Source organism: Sinocyclocheilus grahami, unplaced genomic scaffold, assembly GCF_001515645.1.
Source record: "Sinocyclocheilus grahami isolate Dianchi unplaced genomic scaffold, SAMN03320097.WGS_v1.1 scaffold267.1, whole genome shotgun sequence".
In the NCBI taxonomy this organism is placed as follows: Eukaryota; Metazoa; Chordata; class Actinopteri; order Cypriniformes; family Cyprinidae; genus Sinocyclocheilus; species Sinocyclocheilus grahami.
The window spans coordinates 703,345-725,763 of NW_015505446.1; the positions used below are offsets into that span (position 1 = coordinate 703,345).

Here is a 22,419-nt window from a genome sequence, read left to right on the forward strand (position 1 = left end):
AAAATAAAAGCTCAAACCCTCACTCTGAGTTTACACGTTTTGATGTCCACATATTCTTTAAATTACAGTGGCTATAGCATTTCTGTCCTAAAGAAATGGCCAAATATTAAAGATTAAGTGGACATTTGAATGAAATGGTGCTTGGTTAATATTAAACAAGTATTAGATCGCACAGCAATGTGTAAAAAGAATCATCAGGCCGTTGCCGCCCCCTGCAGCCCTTTGTTGTAATGCGTAATGTACATTAGCTCTATTGTTTATAATACATAATGTATTTTAACAGTTTTGTTCAATAAAACCATATGATTTCTTGGTTTTGATACTTTATTTGAACTAATTATTATTGCCTCATTGCTATTATATATGTATTTTAAGTAATTTTAAAGGCTATTGTTCACTTACATATTTTTATTACCACAAAAAAATTATTATAATTATAGGGCACTATGTAATCCGTTTTATTTCCAAATTCAGTTTTATTTCCATTTTAATTTTTCTATACTCCGTTTTAATGGTTACATTAAATTTTATTAATCAAAAAGCCTGTCTAATTAATTGAGTTTTAGTTTTATCTTTACCAAATTCTGTTTTCCATTATTTTCTGGATTCCATTTTAATGGTTCCATTAAATTTTAATAATCAAAAGTTCAATACACTAAAAATACACTAAATTTTAGTTTAGTGTATTTAAGTATATGAAAAAATTGTTGTAGTGTAAATGGTGTATTTGATTTCGAAAGTAATAACTATTGAGAAAATGTAACTGAGATTAATCAGTTGAAAACATTGTATAGTTCATTTTTAATATAATGCTATTTTATTTATTTATGTGTTGTATTTTCATGCGAAAGTAATAACTATTGAGGAACTATTTGAGATTAGTCTTTGAAAAATAATAATTTATTAATTATTGCCTCATTGCTATTATATATGTATTTTAAGTAATTTTAAAGGCTATTGTTCACTTACATATTTTTATTACCACAAAAAAATTTATTATAATTATAGGGCACTATGAATTCCATTTTATTTCCAAATTCATTTTTTTTCCATTTAAATTTTTCTATACTCCGTTTTAATGGTTACATTAAATTTTATTAATCAAAAAGCCTGTCTAATTAATTGAGTTTTAGTTTTATCTTTACCAAATTCTGTTTTCCATTATTTTCTGGATTCCATTTGAATGGTTCCATTAAATTTTAATAATCAAAAGCATCTCCAATTAATTGATTTTATTTTAAAAAATTGTTTTTTAAAATTCAGAAATACTGCACATTTACATTTTTCTCCTAAATAAATTCTGGTAAATAATATTGCTGGTAAATACTCCTTTAAAAAGTGTTTTTTGATTATAATTTTATTAGTAGTAGACTAGAACACTTGGATATGTTGTCGTTCTTACACTATAATACTGAATTTTGATTTCAGTGATTTGGACTATGAGATGGACACTTGCTTCTTGCACTTTATGTTGCACTTTAATTTTTTACTTTTGGATTTCATTTGGTTTAATGAAATATAGTTTAATAAAATATTCTTAAGTAAAATTGTTGATTTTTTTTGTGGGAAATTAATCGTTTAGATTAATCGATAAATTAGTCGATAGATTAATCAAAATAAAATCAGTCGTTAGTGGCAGCCCTAGTTTATTGTCAATAACGTAGTGATGTATGAAGCACCACTCACACAGAAGTCACTTTCAAACCAAGCAGCTTTCTGTCTGACCAACTTTAAATTTCCGATTTCCTATTGACATGACAAAATATTGACTAAAATTTAACGATGTTGCCATCAAAAGACTTCATTAGCAAATTCTTGTAGGCGAAAAAGGTCCATTGTCTATTGTCAATATTGTAAATGTCTGCAGCACAGATAGCACACTGTCACTTTCAAACATATCATATTTTTGTTGATTTGATGATTTGATATCATATTCGCACTGATTGTAAATTTGACCACGCCTTAAAACAAACAACCAAAAAAAAAAAATGTAAACAATGCTTCGCACAATTGAAATGCACCTGTTACTCACAAAATATAGCAGTGTGTCCATACGCTGAGATGGCGTCTTGTCTACGTGCACAGACATTATAAAGCGCATTAAATGCTGGGACACATTGTCTCTCAAAGAGATAGGGGAGAATAAAATGCCATGTTGCTAAAATAAGCATCTCAGTGGGGTGTGGAGAGAGTCGGAGCTGTCTGGTCTATTCAGCTCCGGCAAGATACAGCCCAGTCGGCAGGGAACCTGAAACAGCACGTATAATCAGATAGAAGAGGATACTTCATCACTGTGTTCCAGACTCAATCCAGGTCAGCAGCACATGCTCCGCGGTGCTGACAATGAGGCCGTTGGATATCAGGAACATCAGACTTTCAGTTCAATTTCCGACCTGGCAGAACTCGCACTGCGTTTATGAAAAATGCTGAGCATGGAATGTTGGAAGTAAGATGAGTATGAGTTTACAAAACAGCTTATGACCAAAAGAGGGGTTTAATATCAGGGTTTATTTGGTTAACTAAAACTAAAAATAGAAACCAAAAAAAGGTTACTTGAAATAATATAAATGTTAACAGTTTTTTTCCAGCTAGTTGCAAAGGAAACTTTTCTTATTTTTATTTAGTTTAACTTGTAGTAAAACAACAACTAAAATTAAAATGACTAAAAATATATATGCCTATAAAAAGCTAATAAAGATAACAAAAACACAACAAAATTATTAAACTTTTAGCTAAAATGAAAATGAATACACAATGCAGCATGTGTAAACAAGTTTTAAACTAGTAAGTAAGTGGTTGCTAGCATATAATTTCTAGGGCATCGCTAGGTGGTTTCTAACATGCCCAATTTATCACCACTAATAAAGCAAGAAAGCTGTCAGAGCCATGGTGTAGTGGTAGTGCACATTTAGAGCTTTTTTTTCCTGTCTTGCCTAGTCTGTACCATAGTCTGTTGTTCTGTCCGTCCGTCCTTTTAACTATCTGTCTGTTGTTCTGTCTATCTGTCATTCTCTGTTTTTCTGTCTGTCAGTCTGTTTGTCGCTCTAACTGTCTGTTGTTCTGTCTACCTGTTAGTCTGTCGCTCTATCTGCCAGTTGTTCTGTCTATCTGTCATTCTAACACTGTTGTTTAATCTGTCATTCTGTCTGTTGTTCTGTCTAACTATCTGTCTGTCTATCTGTCTGTCAGTCTATCGCTCTACTGTCTGTTGTTCTGTTTATCTGTCAGTCTGTTGTTCTGTCTAACTATTTGTCTGTTGTTCTGTCATTCTGTCACTGTCTATCTGTCTGTTGTTCTGTCTATCTGTTAGTATGTCGCTCTGTCTAACTGTCTGTTGTTCTGTCTATCTGTCATTCTGTCCGTTATTCTGTCTGTCATTCTATCTATTTGTCAGTCTGCCGTTTTGTCTAACTACCTGTCTGTTGTTCTATCTGTCAGTCTGTCATTCTGTCTAACTGTCTGTTGTTCTGCCTCTCTGTTAGTCTGTCACTCTAACTATCTGTCTGTTGTTCTGTCTATCTGTCATTCTGTCCGTTGTTCTGTCTGTCGTTCTATCTATCTGTCAGTCTGTCGTATTGTCTAACTACCGGTCTGTTGTTTTATCTGTCAGTCTGTCATTTTGTCTAACTACATGTTTGTTGTTCTATCTGTCAGTCTGTCATTCTATCTAACTATCTGTCTGCTGTTCTATCTGTCAGTCTGTCTGTCGTTATGCCTAACTATCTGTCTGTTGCAGTTTGTCTATCATTTCATCAATCAGTCTGTCTATCTACGTATTTGTTCATCTATCTGTCTGTTTTTCTCTCTATCTCTGTTGTTCTGTCTATCTGTCTGTAGTTGTCTATCTATCTGTCCTTCTATCTGTTTGTGTATGTGCTTTTCATTTGGTCTGTCTGTCTACATACATGTATATCTTTTATCTCTCTGTCATTCCATCTACATATTTGTCCTTCTATCTGTCTGTTTTCCTGTCTATCTATCTGTCTGTCATTCTGTCATTCTGTCTAAGTATATGTTTATCTGTCTGCTTGTCTACCCACCTGTCATTCTGTCTACATATATATCTATTTTTTCTATCCGATGCTGTCATTCTGTCATTCTGTCTACATATATATCTATTTTTTCTATCCGATGCTCTGTTGTTCTGTTTATCTGTTACTCTGTCTGTCTATGTCTGTCTATAATTCTGTCTGTCTATTCTATCATTCTGTTTATCAATCTGTTGTTCTGCCTGTTATTCTATCAATCTTTTTGTCTGTTTTCTTTGTCTATCTATCTGTCTTATAAACACGCAAAATGCAAAAAAACAAACAAACTATAAACTGATCACAGAAACATTTTCTCCCTGTCCTTAAATTAGTGTTTTAAAAAAGAATTTCAAAACCCTCCCGCTCTAAGAGCTGACAACTTTGATGTTTACAGTTGCTTTAGTGTGCACACATAACAAACATTGTGGTTCCTGATACATAAGACCACCCAGTGGATTGTGTGGGTGGTGAGACAGTAAATAAACCATCTAAAGGAGGGGGTGATGTTTGCCTGGAGAGAGCCTGGCAGCTCGGTTAGCTGCAAGTACAACTGTTAGCTTGTCTACAAACAGTAGTAGTGCTTGGCGCTCACATGATCAAAGCCTGAATGCAGCACGCATAGCTTCCATGGAGACGGAAAGGTACATTGGAAGCAGTCATGCTAGCTTCCTCACCTCTGATGCGATCATTATCTCCCCTGAACTTGCTTTCACAGCTGGTGAGAGTAACTCACAAGTTATTAAAGCCAGATTCATACATGCATTGGAATACATTATGGGAAAATAATGTATTCTGAAAACAGAATATTGAATGAGGAAAAAAACTGTAGGTTGGGACTTTTCTCCAGTTCTTCTGGTCAATGTGAGTTAGTACAGATGATGTTTTTAGACATCTTTATAGCTGAATTTACTACACGGATCATATATTCATTGTGTATTACCTTGTAGGCAGGGTGATTCATCTCAAGGAGCCGGAGAATAATAACTCAAAGGCTTTCTATTGTCCATCCGAACCCCAGATTGGGCTTTTTAATTTAAAGTCTGGCAGAGAGCAGAATGTAAGTCTTGCTCACAGTTTCAAAAGCAACAGCACAGGGTAACAGCCAGCTATAAATGAAGTACATTAAAAAATAATTAAGTATGCAGTATATGTGAAACATAATAAATGAGAAGTCTCAAAACGATGTAAATTTAGATAATATTTTAAATACTTTTTATTTTGATTTTTTTTTACAATATTTTAAATATTTAATATATGTTAAATAAAAAACATTATTCAAATGAAATAATAAATTATCTGTAAAATAAAAAGTTAAAATATTATTTAAAATACAATTCAATCATGCATATCAAAATGAAAAAATATAATGTGAACATGTCTGTATATACAGTATGTGCATCATGCTGTATTAAAATGTAATTAAATATCAACATTTCAGCAAAATTTGTTTTACTTAAATATTAAAATTTTAGCAAAATTTAAAAACTAAATAAATTAAATTAAAATTAAATAAAACAAAACAAAAATTAAAGAAAGAAAAATAAAATCTAACAAAAATAATAAATTAAAATCTAATAATAAAAATAAAATAATTAAATTGAATGAAAATCACAGTAAAATGAATTACACTACAAAATTAACTTATTAACCCCCCAAATAAAATAGTGTGGGTCTGTAAGAGTGCATATAGTAACAAAACAAAATATAATATAATATAAAATAAAACAATAATAAAAAATAAAAATCCACAGGAAAAAATAAAATAAAATAAAACAACAAAATCATAAAATAATTATTTATTAATGTTATTAACCTGCTCAATACAAAATAGTGTGGGTTTGTAAGAGTGTATGTAGTGTGTGTGTGTGTGTGTGTGTGTGTGTGAGAGAGAGATTTTGTAAAATGCACAAGTTCAAGACTGTCTGTCTGTTTACATGTGCATCATGCTTTATTAAAATTAAATTAAATACTACAATTTCAGAAAACCGAATAAAATCAAATAAAATCAAAAAATAAAATAAAAATCACCTGCACAATAAAAATAGTGTGGGCCTGTAAGAGCGCATATAGTGTGTCAAGTGCACTGTGCAAAGACTCAGCAAAAAAAATTTCAGCAAAATGAATATATTTAAATTTCAGCAAAATCAAATGAAATAAAACATCAAATTAAAAAAAAAAAAAAAAAAAAAAAAACAAAATAAAAAAAAAAAAAAAAAAAAAAAAAAAATTCACAGTAAAATGTATTACTTATTATTATTATTATTATTATTAACCCTCTCAAAAATTGGGTGGGTGTGTAAGACTGCATGTAGTATGTGCGTGAATGAGTACACTGCACCTGTCTGTCCAACAAAGAGCGATGAACATGTCTGTTTCCATGTGCAAACAGCTCCAAGGCACGTCAGAGAGAGTGATGGAACAGCAAAGTCGCGTAAGACACAGCACCTCCTCGTCTTATCGCAGAGCGACGTGCTTCTCTAATTAAGGGCAAGCCGGTCTGGTGCTGATGTTATGACTACCGTGACGGCGGCTATTTTTCAAAAACCACTTCTCTGATGCCTAAAAGGCCTCGGGGGAGAGGCAGAGAACAGCAGCCTCTCCACCGGCAGATCATTGATTAAAAAGGCTTATGAACTTCCACCTGCGCTGCAGGAAAAGGAGGACAAACAGGGCTCACTGCTCTTTGTGCTCAAAAGCAACAGGATTTTGGAAGGAAATTCTCTGGCAAAAATGTGCTCAAATACGTGTTTCTTTCTGAGCTGCATTTTCAGTTGAAAGCAGTTGTTTAGCAGCAGTTTTGTCCTGTCTTTTCTGTGCATTTCAAAGTTCTTCATAGTTTTTTAAACAGTCAAAGCTCTGCAACAATGATTAATTTAACAGACTGACAAAATCCGACCTTGAAAAACCTTTCGTTACTGCTGCAGAAACATGAGTCAAAAGCTGCAAAATGTCTCGTTTGGGAGAAGCTGTATGGTCCGGGTTAAATTATTAATTCTTTTTTGTGTGTCTTGTATACTTTAAGTTACCATCTGTTTACATTTATTCCATGCCAGAGGCCTACTAGAGCTGCTTTCAAGATCATTACTTTGTTTGACGAAGTGCGTTTCTGGGGTCTTGCACCCTAAGAAACTCCTGCCCAAAGAAATCGATTTGAACAAGAGGAGGTTGAGCTTATGTATACGGCACCATTTTTAACATATAGACTAGAGCGAGACTGGAGTCAATTACTGAACACATCTACTGGCTTCTGTCAACATTGATTTGTTTTAGACTAAGATCTCTGCCTTAGCGAGACTCCCTAATTGCACTGGCCCTAACCCTCTAATTACTCTGAGTCTGCAGCAATTCACTTCTTTGCACTCTGTTTGTTTACCACGCAAAGAAAGAAAGAACAAAATACAGAAATATAGAGTGGAAAAAAAGGAAGAATGAAGGGGAAAAAACAAAATTGAGCCGAAAAGACCAAAAGAATAAGAAGAATAAAAAAACATGAATGAAAATAAGAAGGGATATAAGAAATAAACACATTATCAAAAGCGGAAAGAAATGAACAAAAATAAATAAAGAATGAAAGATATTAGGAGAACAAAAGAAAGAATAGAACAAAAAGAACAAAAATTATATAACGACAGAATTAGCAAAACAAAGAAATCGCAAAGTAAAGAATTAAATAAAATGAAATAAATAAAAGAATTTCCAAAAGAAAGACACAAAAAGAAAATAATGAAAAACAAACATGAAAAGAAAAATGAAGGAAAAATAACAAAAGAAGGAAAAAACTAAAGAATGAGCAAAAAAGAAAAATAAATTAAGGAAAATAATGAGATTAAGAAATAAAAAAAAGAATGGAAGAAAATAACAAAAAAAATTAAACGGAACAAACTAATTAAAGAAAAGAAAGAAAGAAAGAAAGAAAGAAAGAAAAAACTAAAAAAGTAACAAAAAGAAATCAAGGAGGAAAGAAAGAGCAAAGGAAAGAATGGTAGGGAAATAACAAGTGCAAGCAAGAAATACCAAAAGAAAGAAATACAGTGCCAAAGAAAGAACAAAGACATAACTGAAAAAGAAAATAAATAATAAAAATAAAGAAGTGAAGTAAAAGAACAAAAGCATGAAAACATAAAAGAAAGAGCAAACAAAAGACATAAAGTGGAAAATAAAGAATAGTAGTAAGAAAGAATGGATAATTAAAGAAAGAAAGAAAGAAAGAAGGGGTAAAGAAGGAAATTAAAAAATTGAAGAAAATAAAATAATAAATGATGAAAGACAGGAATAAAAGACTGAAAAATTAATAAAATAATTAAACAGAGTAAAAGATCAAACAAATAAACAAACCCAAGTAAGCTTTCTCAAAGCATTACGTATCTTTCATGTTATAAACAGGCCTTTAAATTCTCTTATCAACAGAACACAACCAAAGAGCGATTTACCTGAAATTCTGGAGGGGCTGTTTTCCATCATAGCCACAATTGTGTTTTCCTCTGGGCTTCCTGTGGTTTGGGATGAAGGTTCCTCAGTCGGAACGGGTTCAGATGTTATCCAGCCCTGAGCCAAAACATATGACTCTGACCCACCTGACCTTAACTCAACCTGGTGGGAAGTGTCCTTTAGATCTGGACCTGTAGGCTGAACCGTAGATCCAGCTTGCGTTGTTATTATGGTAGGAACCGGTGGTTGTGGAGTATCTACCTCCTCTTGAACCACAGGTAACCACGTGCTGGAAACGGCTGGATCCGGAGAACACAAAATGTCTTCGGTAGTGGTTTCTTCTCCAGGTTGGGAAGGAGTGATCCCTATGGTTGGCGGTTGAATTGCTAGCTTGTCCTCGTTGGGATCAACAGGGCTTGGTGTGGTAGGCGTGTTGGAAGTGTGTGTTTCCGGTGCAATGGTCAACCCTAGGTCTTGCTTCCATTTAACGAAAGGCATGTTGACTTTATTCGAGGGATTGTTCTTGTGTTTTTCAATGGGGCGATGGACGTACATGATTTCCCCCCTGGCTTCCTCAACTGTGTCAGTCTGTTTCTCGTGCTTGGGATCAGAAGAACTGGACACACTAGTAGGTTGAGTCATCTGGAGACTCATAAGCTGCCATCTGACAGTAGTCTCCAGCGGGACTCTGTGGTCATCGGATCCATTATCTTGGCTGTCAAGGGTGAACGGTAACTCTGTTCCTCCACTTCCCTCGCCATCTTTTTCATCCTCTGCAGTTAACAGAAATGGAGGACCTTTGGGAATAGGGTAACCATCCTCGTTCAAGTCTTTCCCTTCCCCGAAGACGTTCTCAGGGTTATTCCTGGAAACAGGAATGGTCATGATCTCCAAACTGGCCCTTTTGGCTTCCATTGGACTGCTTGTTTGAGTCATGAAATGCCTATTATTGCTTGGGGCAACTTTCAAGGAGTTTAGTGGCCAAATTTGTTGGCTGCTCCTCATGGAACCGAAGCTCTTAGATGCCGAAGGATTTGAAGAAAGAGTCGGATCTGCCATTCCTGATCCAATCGCTCCTGCAGGAATGACAAAACACTGTGATTAACGGAAGAAGGGAGGAGATCGTTTCACTTAAATGTATGCTTAATTAGCGAGCAAAATATGCTAACTCCCATCCCAGAACTATGGTAATTAACTTTAATGCGTGCGGCTCGATATAGAACTGTCATTATTTATCTGTCAATGCCCTGGAGATATCCAGCAATTAATCTATCAGCCTCAATACACATATATTTTAATCAAACCCCTGTTTCAAAGGAAAAATGAGCTACAAGCGTAGCTAAAATGACCTTTATTTTCTTTCCAGAGGGTAATATCTGACTCCCCGGTGAAACGGGGATGAAATGTACATTCGTTTTTAAAGCAATCCAGGTAATAAGGCTCTTTTTCTTTATGTTGCCCCGGCACAAAGAACTCGTACATCATGCTCCTGTCCAGTGCTGTTAATTCCCAATGCTTTCTAACAGTAAATCTAGAAGAAATAAGACCCAAATCTTTATGTTCAAGAAGCAAAAAGGTCTTGATTTACATCATGATGTGTGGAGGTATCTATTTGGAGCGCAATAAAGTAAAAATGCTGTAAGCACTAGACTTATTATTCTTCTTATTATTATTATTACGTGACTCAGCATACGGCAGTACACAGTGCTAAACCAATCCTAAACAAAGATTTCACTGGTTGCGTGGAAGAGATATTTGGTTTAGCTTAAGTATTTACTGTGTGCATGGATAATTCATATATCTGCTCAGGTAATATGATTTGCCTTAAAGGAAACAAGCAGCGTTTAGCATTTAAGCCATTTTAGATATTCACAGACCATATGTTGAGTACACACAATGAAAAATTAAACAATAATGAATTATTCAAGACTCTGCTGTTGCGGTGTCACGTGGATGTGGTGCAATTTACATAACCAAGTAATTGAGCAATTAATGAGATGAATAACTGATTACTCTCTGCAGTCGGCAGGACTGTGAACACGTTCATGAAATGTACAAAAGCAGTCAACTAAATAGATTCTACCATTTAACTGGATATAATAGTGGGACAATTACCCACATAAAAGTATTTTGACTACAATCAAGATCAAACCAAGTTGCATCCACACACAAAAGCTGCAAGAGCTTTTTTATATCCATTTTTGCGATTACTTTTAAACAGTTGGTGTCAAGGTGGTTTTTAGTCACATCTTTGTGATATTGTATGAAAGTTGCATTTTGTGATATATAGTTCCAAATATGAATAGTCATAACTGTGAGCTATGAAGTTGCAATTTTAAGATACAAAGTCACATTTATGACATAAAAAGTTGTAACTGTGTGCTATGAAGTTGCAACTGAAAGAAAAAAATCCCAACTAATAAAAAGTTGAAATGTGACACAAAGTCACAACTGGGAGGCATAAATCTGCAATTGGTAGATGTAAAGTCACAATTCTGAGATATATAGTCACATTCAGAAGAAAAAAAAAATTAAATTATGAGATATAAAATCAGAACTGGGAGATATGGGATAAAAAGTTACAATTGAGATAAAATATCGCATTGGGAAAAAAAGGCACAATTATTAGACATAAATTCACAATTGTGAGAAAGTGATATTCAGACAAAAAATCCTAATTGTAATACAAAAAGTCACAATTTGGAATATAGAGAAAAATGTATTGACAAATGTGATATAAAGTTTATAAGATATAAAATCCCAATTATAAGACAAAAAAAATATTACATATATATATATATTTATATATATAGACAATGGCCCCAAGCACACAAGTCATTTTACCAAATATTGGTTAAAGGACAAAGTTAATGTTTTGGAACGGCCGAGTCTGGACCTTAATCCATTTAAAATGTTTTGGAAGGACCTGAAGCAAGCAGTTCATAGGAGGAAACCCATCAACATCACAGAGTTGAAGCAATTTTGTACTGAGGAATGGGCTACAATTTCAACAAACTGTTGTGCAGGACTGATCTGCAGATACAAGAAACATTTAGCTGCAGTTATTGTTGCAAAAGGGGGTCACACTAGATACTGAAAGCAAAGATTCACATACTTTTGCCACTCAGATATGTAACACTGGATCAATTATTACTTTGAGGCAGAAACAGGGTCTCATATTTAGCTTCAGTTACATGTATGGAACATTTTTCTTTAGATTAAATGTCACTTGATTTGATATTTTGTGTCTAATGCAATGGCATTCATGTATTTTGTGGTTTAAGTGTCCAGTTATATAGTAGAAATAAATTTAAAGTATCTGGATACTCAACAAAACAGATGCTTCAACCCACTGTTCTATGGGATGTATGCATTTCACAGAATTTCTTCATAGCAGACTTTCATCTGTATACAATTTTTTGTGGAACTCAAGGACATGGCGAGTTTATATAAAAGATGGCTGGATTTTCTGAATTCTCAACAGGCTCTATGTAATGAAACTTGAAACAAGGGGAGAGACGGAGCAGTATGCAGCGAAGGGTGAAATAGCCAGTGAATCCGAACTCGACTAAATGACCTCTGCTCGAGAAAAAACGAACGGAAACAACCAGATTGAGTCCAGAGTATCTTTACGCACACACTCCACGGCCCTGACGATGATCATGCTTCGAATAATTAGGAGAGACTTGGAGTTTGTAGCGGTGCCTGCGGTTTCGGCCAAAGCACATTAATTAGATTCAGATGTAAATAATGCATGCTGACTAAAGCTGGATTTTCACCCGGCATTAAACATTAATGTTCCCAGTTGAATTTGGTTCGTGGGGAGGATATTTGTACTGATGATGCCTTGAGAACGGACTGCTGCCAAAACCCATCGCGTTAAAACCACACCAGTTAGACATGCTTCAATCTCAGCCTAAGGCTTGCAACGCTCTAAATTTTGAGAGGTTGGATCCCATTTTGCTTTCTCCTACTACACAGCTTTACTTGGCACAGATATGACAGACATTGATATCCATTAAAAGCCCTAAAGCAGGAGGCAGGAATACATCTCAGTGCAGTGACCTCTACAGCGACCTTTCAACTTTCGTATTCCACAGAATGAATCGGCCACCTTCCTCTTCGGGGGCTGCGCCTAAAGAACCATTTGCTGCCATACTGTTTTTCTTTTAAAAACAAGTGGATGCCATATTTGATTTGTTGTGAATGAAAGTGATGCTATGGGGGTTAGAAGTACAGTACACATAATAAATGAGGGAGGCATGGTAAAAACGTTTAAATTTGACAAAAGGATGTCTAGTTACTTTAATAAAAATCAACCCATGAGACATAAGTGCTCAAAGATGAAGAAAAACCAATATATTGACCAATAAACGTCAGATTGACCTCCTGGTTGACTGACTTCTTGGCCAAAAATCTACAATAGAGAAAACTCTCACTTTGGTGGTTTCAAATCACCCCGTTCTATATAATCCAAGTATAAAATAATACAAAATGTAATAAAGCTCTACTTCAACTAAATTAAGCACAAACTTCAAATAAGAAGAGAAGCTGCATGTGTAAATGTACGTGTTGAAATGCCTTTTAAGTTTTGGATGACCTTTGTCATACCTTTGGCTGGTCCAGTGAAGCTGTCTGTGAAGGTCTGTGAATATGGATGATCCATATGAGAATTGCTTGGACTCTTTATCTCCTGCGGCGCAGCCACCAAGATAACTTCTTTCTCCTGTTCGAAGAGCTCTTCTTCTGGATCTGATGAGGAGGGATTATATGAATGTTCCTTGATATTAGGCTCCATGATGGCGTTATCAGCACCACCTTTGCTTGTTTTTCCGCTACTTGGCTTCGTCCTGATAGGTGGGACCATTTCTGAGGTACCTTGGTAGAGGCTGGACTCTGTGGCCGGTATCTCAGGTTCTCCAGTCCCGGTCCAGTACCTAAATGGCTTCATGATTGTTTTCACAAAGTTGGAAATGACGCTGTTGCTGGTCTGAGCTTGCGTAGAGGAAGATGGCGTGATTGAAGATGGGTCAGGAGATCCATCATCGGTCTCCTCTTTCGCCGAACCCCCTTGAAGGTTCTCCTGCTTCTCCACAGCATCTTTGGGATCGTCTTCCCAGTCTACAGACTTTTCTTCAGGTCCAAGATGGATTACAACATGCTCCTCTGAGATTTCTGAAGATTCGTTGTTTATGATGGACTCAAAGTCTTCTTTCTCAAGATTGACCAGACCGGTCCAAGTTGAAGGTTCAGGGAAGGCTCCATTTCTTTGGAGCTGCACCTCTTCATCGCTTGAAGAGTTCAGAGTGGAGTTTTCTAGGATCTTGTGGAGTATCGCCATCAGCTCTTCGAAATTTTTCTCTGAAAGAGTAAGATCGACAATGGTGGCACTGACACAAAAAACTACAAAGCAAATATCCATACAGAAGTCCATAAAACCAAAGTAACTTAATCCTCATTTCATACATTTTTCAGATACTTATGACACCAGGGTGAAACTCTTGATGTTACGTGGTATAAATTATTTGGAAATATGATCCAAAATAATGTAGACGGAATGTAAGAGAATTTTTTATGAAACTTCTCAAAGTAAAAAAAAAAAAGAAATCTCCATCATTGAGGTCAGAACCCCCCCCCAAAAGACGTTTTTATGAATATATCCCTGAACCGAAAGAGAGAAAGGACACTAGTTCAACCAACCATGATAGCAGTAGGCATCAAAGAGATCGCTAGTGTCTGGGAATCCGGTGCGATTGGGGTTGTGGTAAACGGTCCGTACTCCTGGCTCATCCCCTCCGCAGTGACGCCGGGGCAGGTTGATGGGATAACGCACGCTGCCGTCGGCCAGCCAGCCGGGGTCACAGCGGTCTAGGCCACCCTGCCAGGCCAGGTAGAGCTGCCCAACTGTGGCCAGCTGAGCCCCCAGAGTCTGGCAGTGAGTGGAGGCAGATGCCAGGCTCAACTTCTCCGGCACACTGGTGTGGAACACTTCACCTGGAGAGAGAGAAAAGATGGATAGTGCATGTTATTTATAAGTGCTAATTTCCCATAAGGATGCTGCTGTTTGCAACATGAGACCTATAAATAAACTTTATAAAAAAACTAAATATGGTTTATATACATAATAATGTTGAACAAATCTACCCTAAAACAGGTGATTGCTAAATATAGGGAAAACTTCAAATATGCTTTTTGTAACAATGAGATTGAATGTATTGTTCATTCATTTCTTACTATTTCTAAAAAAAAATGTTTTGGTGGGATTTTTTAAAGCTGAAAAAAAAAAAAAATTCAATGTTTTTATCCTTAAATGTAAAGTGTCGACCAAAATTTTGTATTTTTTAAATATATTTGAATATATTTTTAAATCTTTATATTGTGTACTTTGTACAAATTATATTATATTATATTATATTATATTATATTATATTATGTACTTTGTATACCATAAATATAACCAATAAAATAAAATCTAGACATTTGTAAAATAAAATATTGCAATTTGAATAAAATATGATAAATATACTAAATAAAATACTAAATGTTTGTCATGTTGAAAGTAAAATAAATAAAATCCACCACAATGGCAAAAATCACTTTGTTTTCCTGTAACAGATCCAATTTCTGTTATAAGTAATATACAAGGACAAAACTAAATAATTCTGTCCTCCCAAAGATGAATGGGTGGAAAGGCATTATAGACAGACATATAAACTAACACACCAACAAATAAAATATTTATAACCAAACATTTTATCAATTAAAAAAAAAAAAGTTCTGTAAAAAATACATAAATTAATAAATTACACCAATATGACAGGCATTAAACTTTTAAGCGATTCTGGAATACTAATTCGCAGCAGGAGGCAGGACTGTCACTCCTGCATGAAACACTTGGACGTGCACTTAAAAAAAGAGTATGTTAGAACTGTACCCGTTCTGGCATAGAACGTAGGGCTGAGCTGAAAGCATGGTGACCTACTTAGATGTTCCGGGAGTTGGGACATGAGCAGGTACATGCATCTCCGCCATCTGAGGCTCATGAGGACATTTAAAGACACAGTTTTTTTGGATGACTGAGCTGTAACTGAATACATCTACGGTACCTTGCAGGCTGTTGGCAAAACAGTATACATCGAACATCTCATCGGGGTCTCGGCTTCCGTAGTTCCTCACGCCAGGTGATTCCTCCCTGTCGCCATAGCAGCCGGGCCGAGGTGACTGGATGGGATACCTGGGTAAGGAGCCAAACAAACCAGGAGTTATTTCCAAGGAGTGAGTAAACTGTGCAATTACTCGAAAGCGCATTGGTTTGGATGGCGCAGGGGTGCTGGCTAAAGTCTGATTAAGAGATTATACACGGCACTCCAGGGTCATCTGAAGAGGAATAGCGGATGGAGGTTCTCGTGCAGACCAAATATTGAAGGCAGTTATATAAAACCATTAAAGCAGCCCACATATATTCCATCCCTGTCCAGAGATCTCTGATGTCTCCATACGCTTGCGCTAATTGTGCGTTTGCGTCTTCACTGATGTGTAGCCAAGTTTCTCTGGAGATGGCCCAATTAGAGCTCTTCCATGCAGGGAGGGAAAAACCCGCTCACGCTTTTATTCGGTGAGGGCCGGGCCTCACGGCTCAATTACGAGCTGACAATATCCAGTGGATATGAATGTTGATATCAATAGCTGCCTGACATTCAGCCATGGAAAAGTGATTGGAGGCGGCAAGCCTGAAGAAACGGGGCTGTAATACGGTCGATACATAATAGATATTATGATTAATTAGAACGGCTGATTATTAAATTGCTTTGAGTCCTGGATTCGTTCTGAAGAAAGTTGTGCTATTCTGTTTCATGCAAGGGGGACCAATTTATTGGCACAGCAGCTAAAATTGAAGGAATCGAGAGTAAAGCAAACAATCTCTTATTAAACCTTTACAAGATGTACTTTGTTTACTATTTATGTTATAGATCTGTAACTTTTGTAACTCATTTTTTTTCTTCATTGTTCTTGTTGTTAAACACAAATAAATTACTGGATGTTTGTTATTTTGAAAATAAATTATTTAAAAATATATATATTTAATAACATATAAATATACTAAATAAAAATTCTGGTTGTTAGTTATTGAAAATAAATAAAATAACAAAATAAAGTAAATAGACAAAAAATATCAGATTTCTGTCATGTAAAAAATAAAATAAAACTATTCAATAAAATACTGTAAATATACAAAAAATGTTGGAGGTTTGTCATGTTGAAAAAAATTTGTATATTCAATAAAATATTATAATACACTAAATAAAATGTTGGATGTTTATTATGTTGCAAATAAAATAAAATATTAGAATATTTAATAAAATATTATACATATATTAAATAAAATACTAGACATCTGTCATGTTGAAAAAAATATAAATAAAATATTAGAATTTTATAAAATAGCATGAAGATACTAAATAAATACTGACTTTTGTCATGTTAAACAAATTATAAATAAATTATTCGAATTTTTAATAAATTATTATACATATATTAAATAAAATACTAGACATGTTAACAATGAAATAAATATTAAAATATTCACTAAAATATTATAAATATAAAAAACTAAATTATAAATAATACTCTCATTTGCCAATTACACAAACATGTTCAAAGACATCTTAAATGCTAAATACATATGCACGTTTCCAAATCTGGTTCACAAAAAACGGACTAATCTCTTGTTCTGACCTCACAGTCTGGTCCGACAGCCAACCAGCATCACAGTTGTCATAGCCGTCATTGAAAGTGGCCAGCAGCTGGGCTGGCGTGGCAATATTGGCAGAGTTCTCCAGACAAACTCTTTTGGCGTCGGAGAAGGACAGCGCGTAGCGGTCGTGAGGCGCGCGGTAGTGGAAGACCACTCCTGTTTGGGAAAAAACAGAGTGCATGATGGGAACCATGCATAAACTATTTCCCAAATGAACAGCAATAATAGGTGTTTAACTTGACAAATGAAACAACGCAGGCCCCTTGAAATGCTTTATTTCCTGAATTTCACTTTCATTCCTGTTTTTCAGCCATTCCTCAATCCTCTGAGAAAGGCAACAGACAGGAACACAGTACAAAATAAGTGAAATCACAGCACCAGTTCTTTGACCAGTTTGAGGATGGACTTCCAGTCCGATGTACAAAGAAATTAGATTCCTGGGATTGCTTTTGAACTGTCCGTCTGCTATTCCCACATCACATCAGTTTGGAGTCCCTTTCGTCCTCTACTCCACACTCAACGGCTATAACCTCTGCTGTCGGCTGCCATCCCGGGAGAACGCACCAACATGAAAGGGACAAAGAAAAATCCTCAAAGCTAGGTGGGCCAATTTATGGTGAAACACTTCAGATGACGTCTTAAGGGGGAAGATTTCAGTCTCCTGAGCAATACGGCCCATTTCTTACCCAACCGTGGCAGCTACGCGTGACGCCCCACTTCAAAGGGGCACGGGAGGAAGACGTCTCTTTCATTTTTTATTTCCTTCCTTCCTTCCTTTTTTCGTCCTGCTTCTCTTTTTCGCTTCCCATTGGAGTTCAGGAGAGACTCGGAGCTTATAAAAATATTCACCGTCTATGACAAACATCTGGAGATGAGATATGTGGGACTCTCGTCTACTGAGGGATGCCGTATCTTATTAAAAAAGGGGGTCAGACTATCTCATTTCCCGAAGACATAATCCAAGGAAGGTCAGATTTACGACCAGTTAGCTAACAGTTTTGTTGAATGTCCATAATATTTTACTGAGTCTGAAATCTTAGCTACACTCTTTAAGGAATAGTTCATTCAAAAATGAAAATTTGCACAGATTTGGAGAAATATAGCATCACATCACTTGCTCACCAATGGATCCTCTGCAGTAAACCGTCAGAATGAGAGTCCAAACAGCTGATAAAAACATCACAATAATCCACACCACTCCAGTCCATTAATTAATGTCTTGTGAAGTGTTGTGTTTGTAATAAACAATTCCATCAATAAGGCGTTTTAACTTTAAACCTTCACTTCTGGACAAAATATGAGTCCATAATCCATAATAACGCTTCCTCCAGCGGGAAAAGTCCATTGTCCTCTCACATCAAAATCTTGTTTAGAGCTGTCTTGGGCTGTTTTCGCTTGTAAACTGTGCTGAATCTGTGCATATTTCTCTCCTGATTCAGACAAGATGACTTTTTCACTGGAGAAAACAATATTAAGGACAGAGGACTTATATTTTAGCTGGAAGCAACGGTTTGAAGTTAAAAACATGGTAATGATGGATTTGTTTCTTATAAACACAGCTTTTCACTTCACAAGATGTTAAAGGGTTAGTTCACCCAAAAATGTGTATATGACTTTCTTCTTTCAGATGAATCCAGTCGAAGTTATATTAAAAATTGTCTTTGATCTTCCAAGCTGTTTAATGGCAGTCAGCGGGTGTTGCAGTGCATCAGTCCAAAAGAAGTGAAATAAAGTGCATCCATCCATAATAAAAAGTGTCTCACACGGCTCTGGGGGGTGAACAAAGTATTAATCTAGCTTGTGCTCACTGTTGTACACGGAAGCAGCTCCGGACGGAAGGAGTAGGACGTATGGGTAGCACATGCGCCGTTGAGAAGTGACGAACGCGGAAGCGCAGGGGAGAGATCAAAACAAATCAACGGTCACGAATTAGAAGTACAAAATGAGGATTTGTAAAGAAGAATGTCAGAGGATTTGGATATAAGCCAAGAGGAGACTGGTTTTCCTCAACGGTCACGAATTAGAAGTACAAAATGAGGATTTGTAAAGAAGAATGTCAGAGGATTTGGATATAAGCCAAGAGGAGACTGGTTTTCCTTTGCTAAAGTAAGGAAACTTTGCTTGCTTTGCTCCTGTAAACAAACGTTGGTTTTCACGAGACTCACCGGCGCATGCGCAATGCCGACATCTTACGTAATCCTCCCAGAGCTGCTTCCGTGTACAACTGTTGGCGCAAGCTAGATTCAAGTGATTATTATATTTTGAATATGGATATTTTTCTAACAAAAACGCATCAATTCGCTACAGGACGCCTTTGTTCACCCCCCAGAGCTGTGTGAGGCACTTTTATTATGGATGGATGCGCTTTATTTCACTGCTTTTGGACTGATGCACTGCAACACCCGCTGACTGCCATTAAACAGCTTGGAAGATCAAAGTCAATTTTTTATATACAGTATCTCACAGAAGTGAGTACACCCTTCACATTTTGGTAAATATTTTATTATATCTTTTCATGTGACAACACTGAAGAAATTACACTTTGCTACAATGTAATTCTGTGAGATACTGTAACTCTGATTGGATTCGTCTGAAAGAAGGAAGTCATATACGCCAAGAATGGCTTGAGGGTGAGTAAATGGGCTAATTTAATTTTTGGGTGAACTATCCCTTTAATTGTCATGTTGATTAAGCTACTTGTTTTTATCAGCTGTTTGGACTCTCATTCTGATGGCACCCATTCACTGCAGAGGATCCATTGATGAGCAAGTGATTTGATGCTAAATTTCTCCAAATTTGTTCTGATAAAGAAACAAACTCATCTACATCTTGAATGGCTTGAGGGCGAGTACATTTTCAGCAAATTTTCAGTTTTGGGTGAACTATTCCTTTCCAAAAAGGTGTTTTAGCAGTGATGCCATAGAAGAACCATTTTTGGTTCCCCAAAGAACCTTTCAGTCAACAATTCTTAAAAGAACCATTTTTATCCTAGTGTGAAAAACATTTTAATAATCTAAACAATGTTTTTCCAGTATAAATAATATTGTGGAATAGTGCCAATAAAGAACATTTATTTTTGCAGAAATATCAATTAAATACATAATTATGCAATTCATTTGACTGCATTTGTGTGCATTTAAGTTATGTCACATAAATACAGAATAAAAAAATAAAAGCAAGAATGTTATCTGAGAAAGTTTTACTTCATAACAGACTGTGACCAAATGTGGTAGAACTTCATGTAATTTTTTATTTTAAATATTCCTGTAAATTGTCTCGACTCTTTGTTCCTTTCATTATCCAGTGCTTTGTGTTCAAAAATACATTGCTGTAGCACAATAAGGTGTGAAAGCGTCTAAGGTTGATGAATGCTTTAATTGCCAATGTTAGTGCTATTTCCATAAAAGCTCGTAACAGTAATGGGAATTTTTCATGATACTGGCTGGCAGCATGTTTCAGTGCTTTAATTGCTGAGCTCAAACTAATTAACCATTCAAACGTGCAGAGGAGGAGGTTTCAGTACATGAGCATGTGCATGTATAGCATTAATAATGCACTGGAAGTAAATAATAAAAATAATGCATTTTTTAAGAGTCACTCTCTCTCGTTTTGCAATTAGAAATTATGACTTCATCATTAATTTGTTCCCCTTTGCTGCTGAACGTTTAGGCCACGTTCACTGAAATCATGTTTGTGTTTAAACTATAAATAGTTTAATGCAATTCTTTCTTTGATATACAGTGTATATGATATACAGTGTGTTTGTTTTCAGTTATTATATATATAATCTTTATTATTACATTATGAATTTTGTGTATCTATGATGAACAATCTACTTTTGTGCTTAAAAGAATGACATTGATTTGCTGTGTCACTACTGCAGCACATTTAGCACCTGGTTAAAGCAGTTTGCAACGTGAATAAAATGAGGTTTTCTCTCTGTATGTTGTGTTGCGTGTAAAAATGCCACGACTGTTTGAAAAAATCACCTTGTGCACATTTCCACTCCACAGCCTCACGCAAACACAAGTACTGCAGCGCATGTTGGCATCGAATGAAGTCTAACTAACTTCATCAAGGTTTTGGCATAAATCTGAGCGTGCAAAAAAATGTAGCAGCTGCTTGATTCATGCCTCCGTGGTCTGATCAGATGGAAAACGCCACCAGATGTGCAGGAAAACTAATCATCAGCGCTGAGGACTGTAATTACAGCCCGTTTTTCAGATTAAATAATATATCAAGTCACTCAGTGAAAGCGTTTCTGCGAAAACCACTGAAAAGAGAAGTTAATTGCGATTTGTGCAAAATATTAACATTAAAGCGATAGTTAACCCAAAAATGAAAATCCTATTGTTTACTCATCTTCAAGTTGTTCCAAACCTCTATGAGTTTCTTTCTTCTGTTGAACACAAAAGAAGATATTTAAACAGTTGACAGAACCCATTGACTACCATAGTATTTTTTTTCCCCATACTATGGAAGTCAATGGCTACCAGCAACTCTTTGGTTTCCAATATTCTTCCAAACATCTTCTTTTATGGTCAACAGAAGAAAGAAACTCATACAGGTTTGGAACAACTTGAGGGTGAGTATTCATTTTTGGCTGAACTATCCCTTTAAGATGAAAGAAGTCAGCAGTAGTTTTATTAACTGTGATTGATTGGTTGTTTGACATGTCGGTCAAACGGCCTCAAAACGGCCTCATGTGCGGGCTTTGGCCAATGAAAGCTGCCATGGATTCCAGCCGTCAGTCTGAAGGTCTGGCTACGAGAGACTAGCTCTATACTGACTGTAATATGCTTTTTCATTTTCTTCATTTTTTTTTCATTTATTAATTGATTTAACTATTTTGGAGTAGTCTAGATCCATTTTATAAGTGGTAAGAGAAGTTATTTGTTGCATAAAATTTTTTATTATAAAAATAAGTAAATAAAGGGCCATGAGGAGTTATTTGTTACATAAATAATCATTTTGAAATATTAATATATTATATAAATGAAGGGAAAAAAATTAAGGCCAGGATGAGTTATTTGTTGCATAAAAAAATTATTATTTATTTAAATTGATAAGGGTCAGCAGGAGTTATTTGCTAAATAAATAAATACATTGATGAAAATGTAAAATGAAAATGTAGAAAACCAGGAGCAGTTACTTACAGCATAAATATATATATAAATAAATTAATTAATTAAATGAATAAGGGCCAGG

General features: G+C 35.5%; 1 protein-coding gene across 1 annotated transcript in view; it reads right to left on the reverse strand.

The window, feature by feature from the left end:
• Positions 1–22,419, reverse strand: part of LOC107599474 (neurocan core protein-like) — a 96,541-nt gene that overhangs the window by 60,544 nt on the left and 13,578 nt on the right. Inside the window, exons 2-6 of the mRNA XM_016291070.1 lie at positions 17,193–17,367; positions 15,563–15,690; positions 14,157–14,450; positions 13,068–13,817; positions 8,459–9,532 (exon numbers count right to left, since the gene is read on the reverse strand). Coding sequence (XP_016146556.1) covers positions 8,459–9,532; positions 13,068–13,817; positions 14,157–14,450; positions 15,563–15,690; positions 17,193–17,367 — 2,421 coding nt within the window. The remainder of the gene's footprint in view (positions 1–8,458; positions 9,533–13,067; positions 13,818–14,156; positions 14,451–15,562; positions 15,691–17,192; positions 17,368–22,419) is intronic.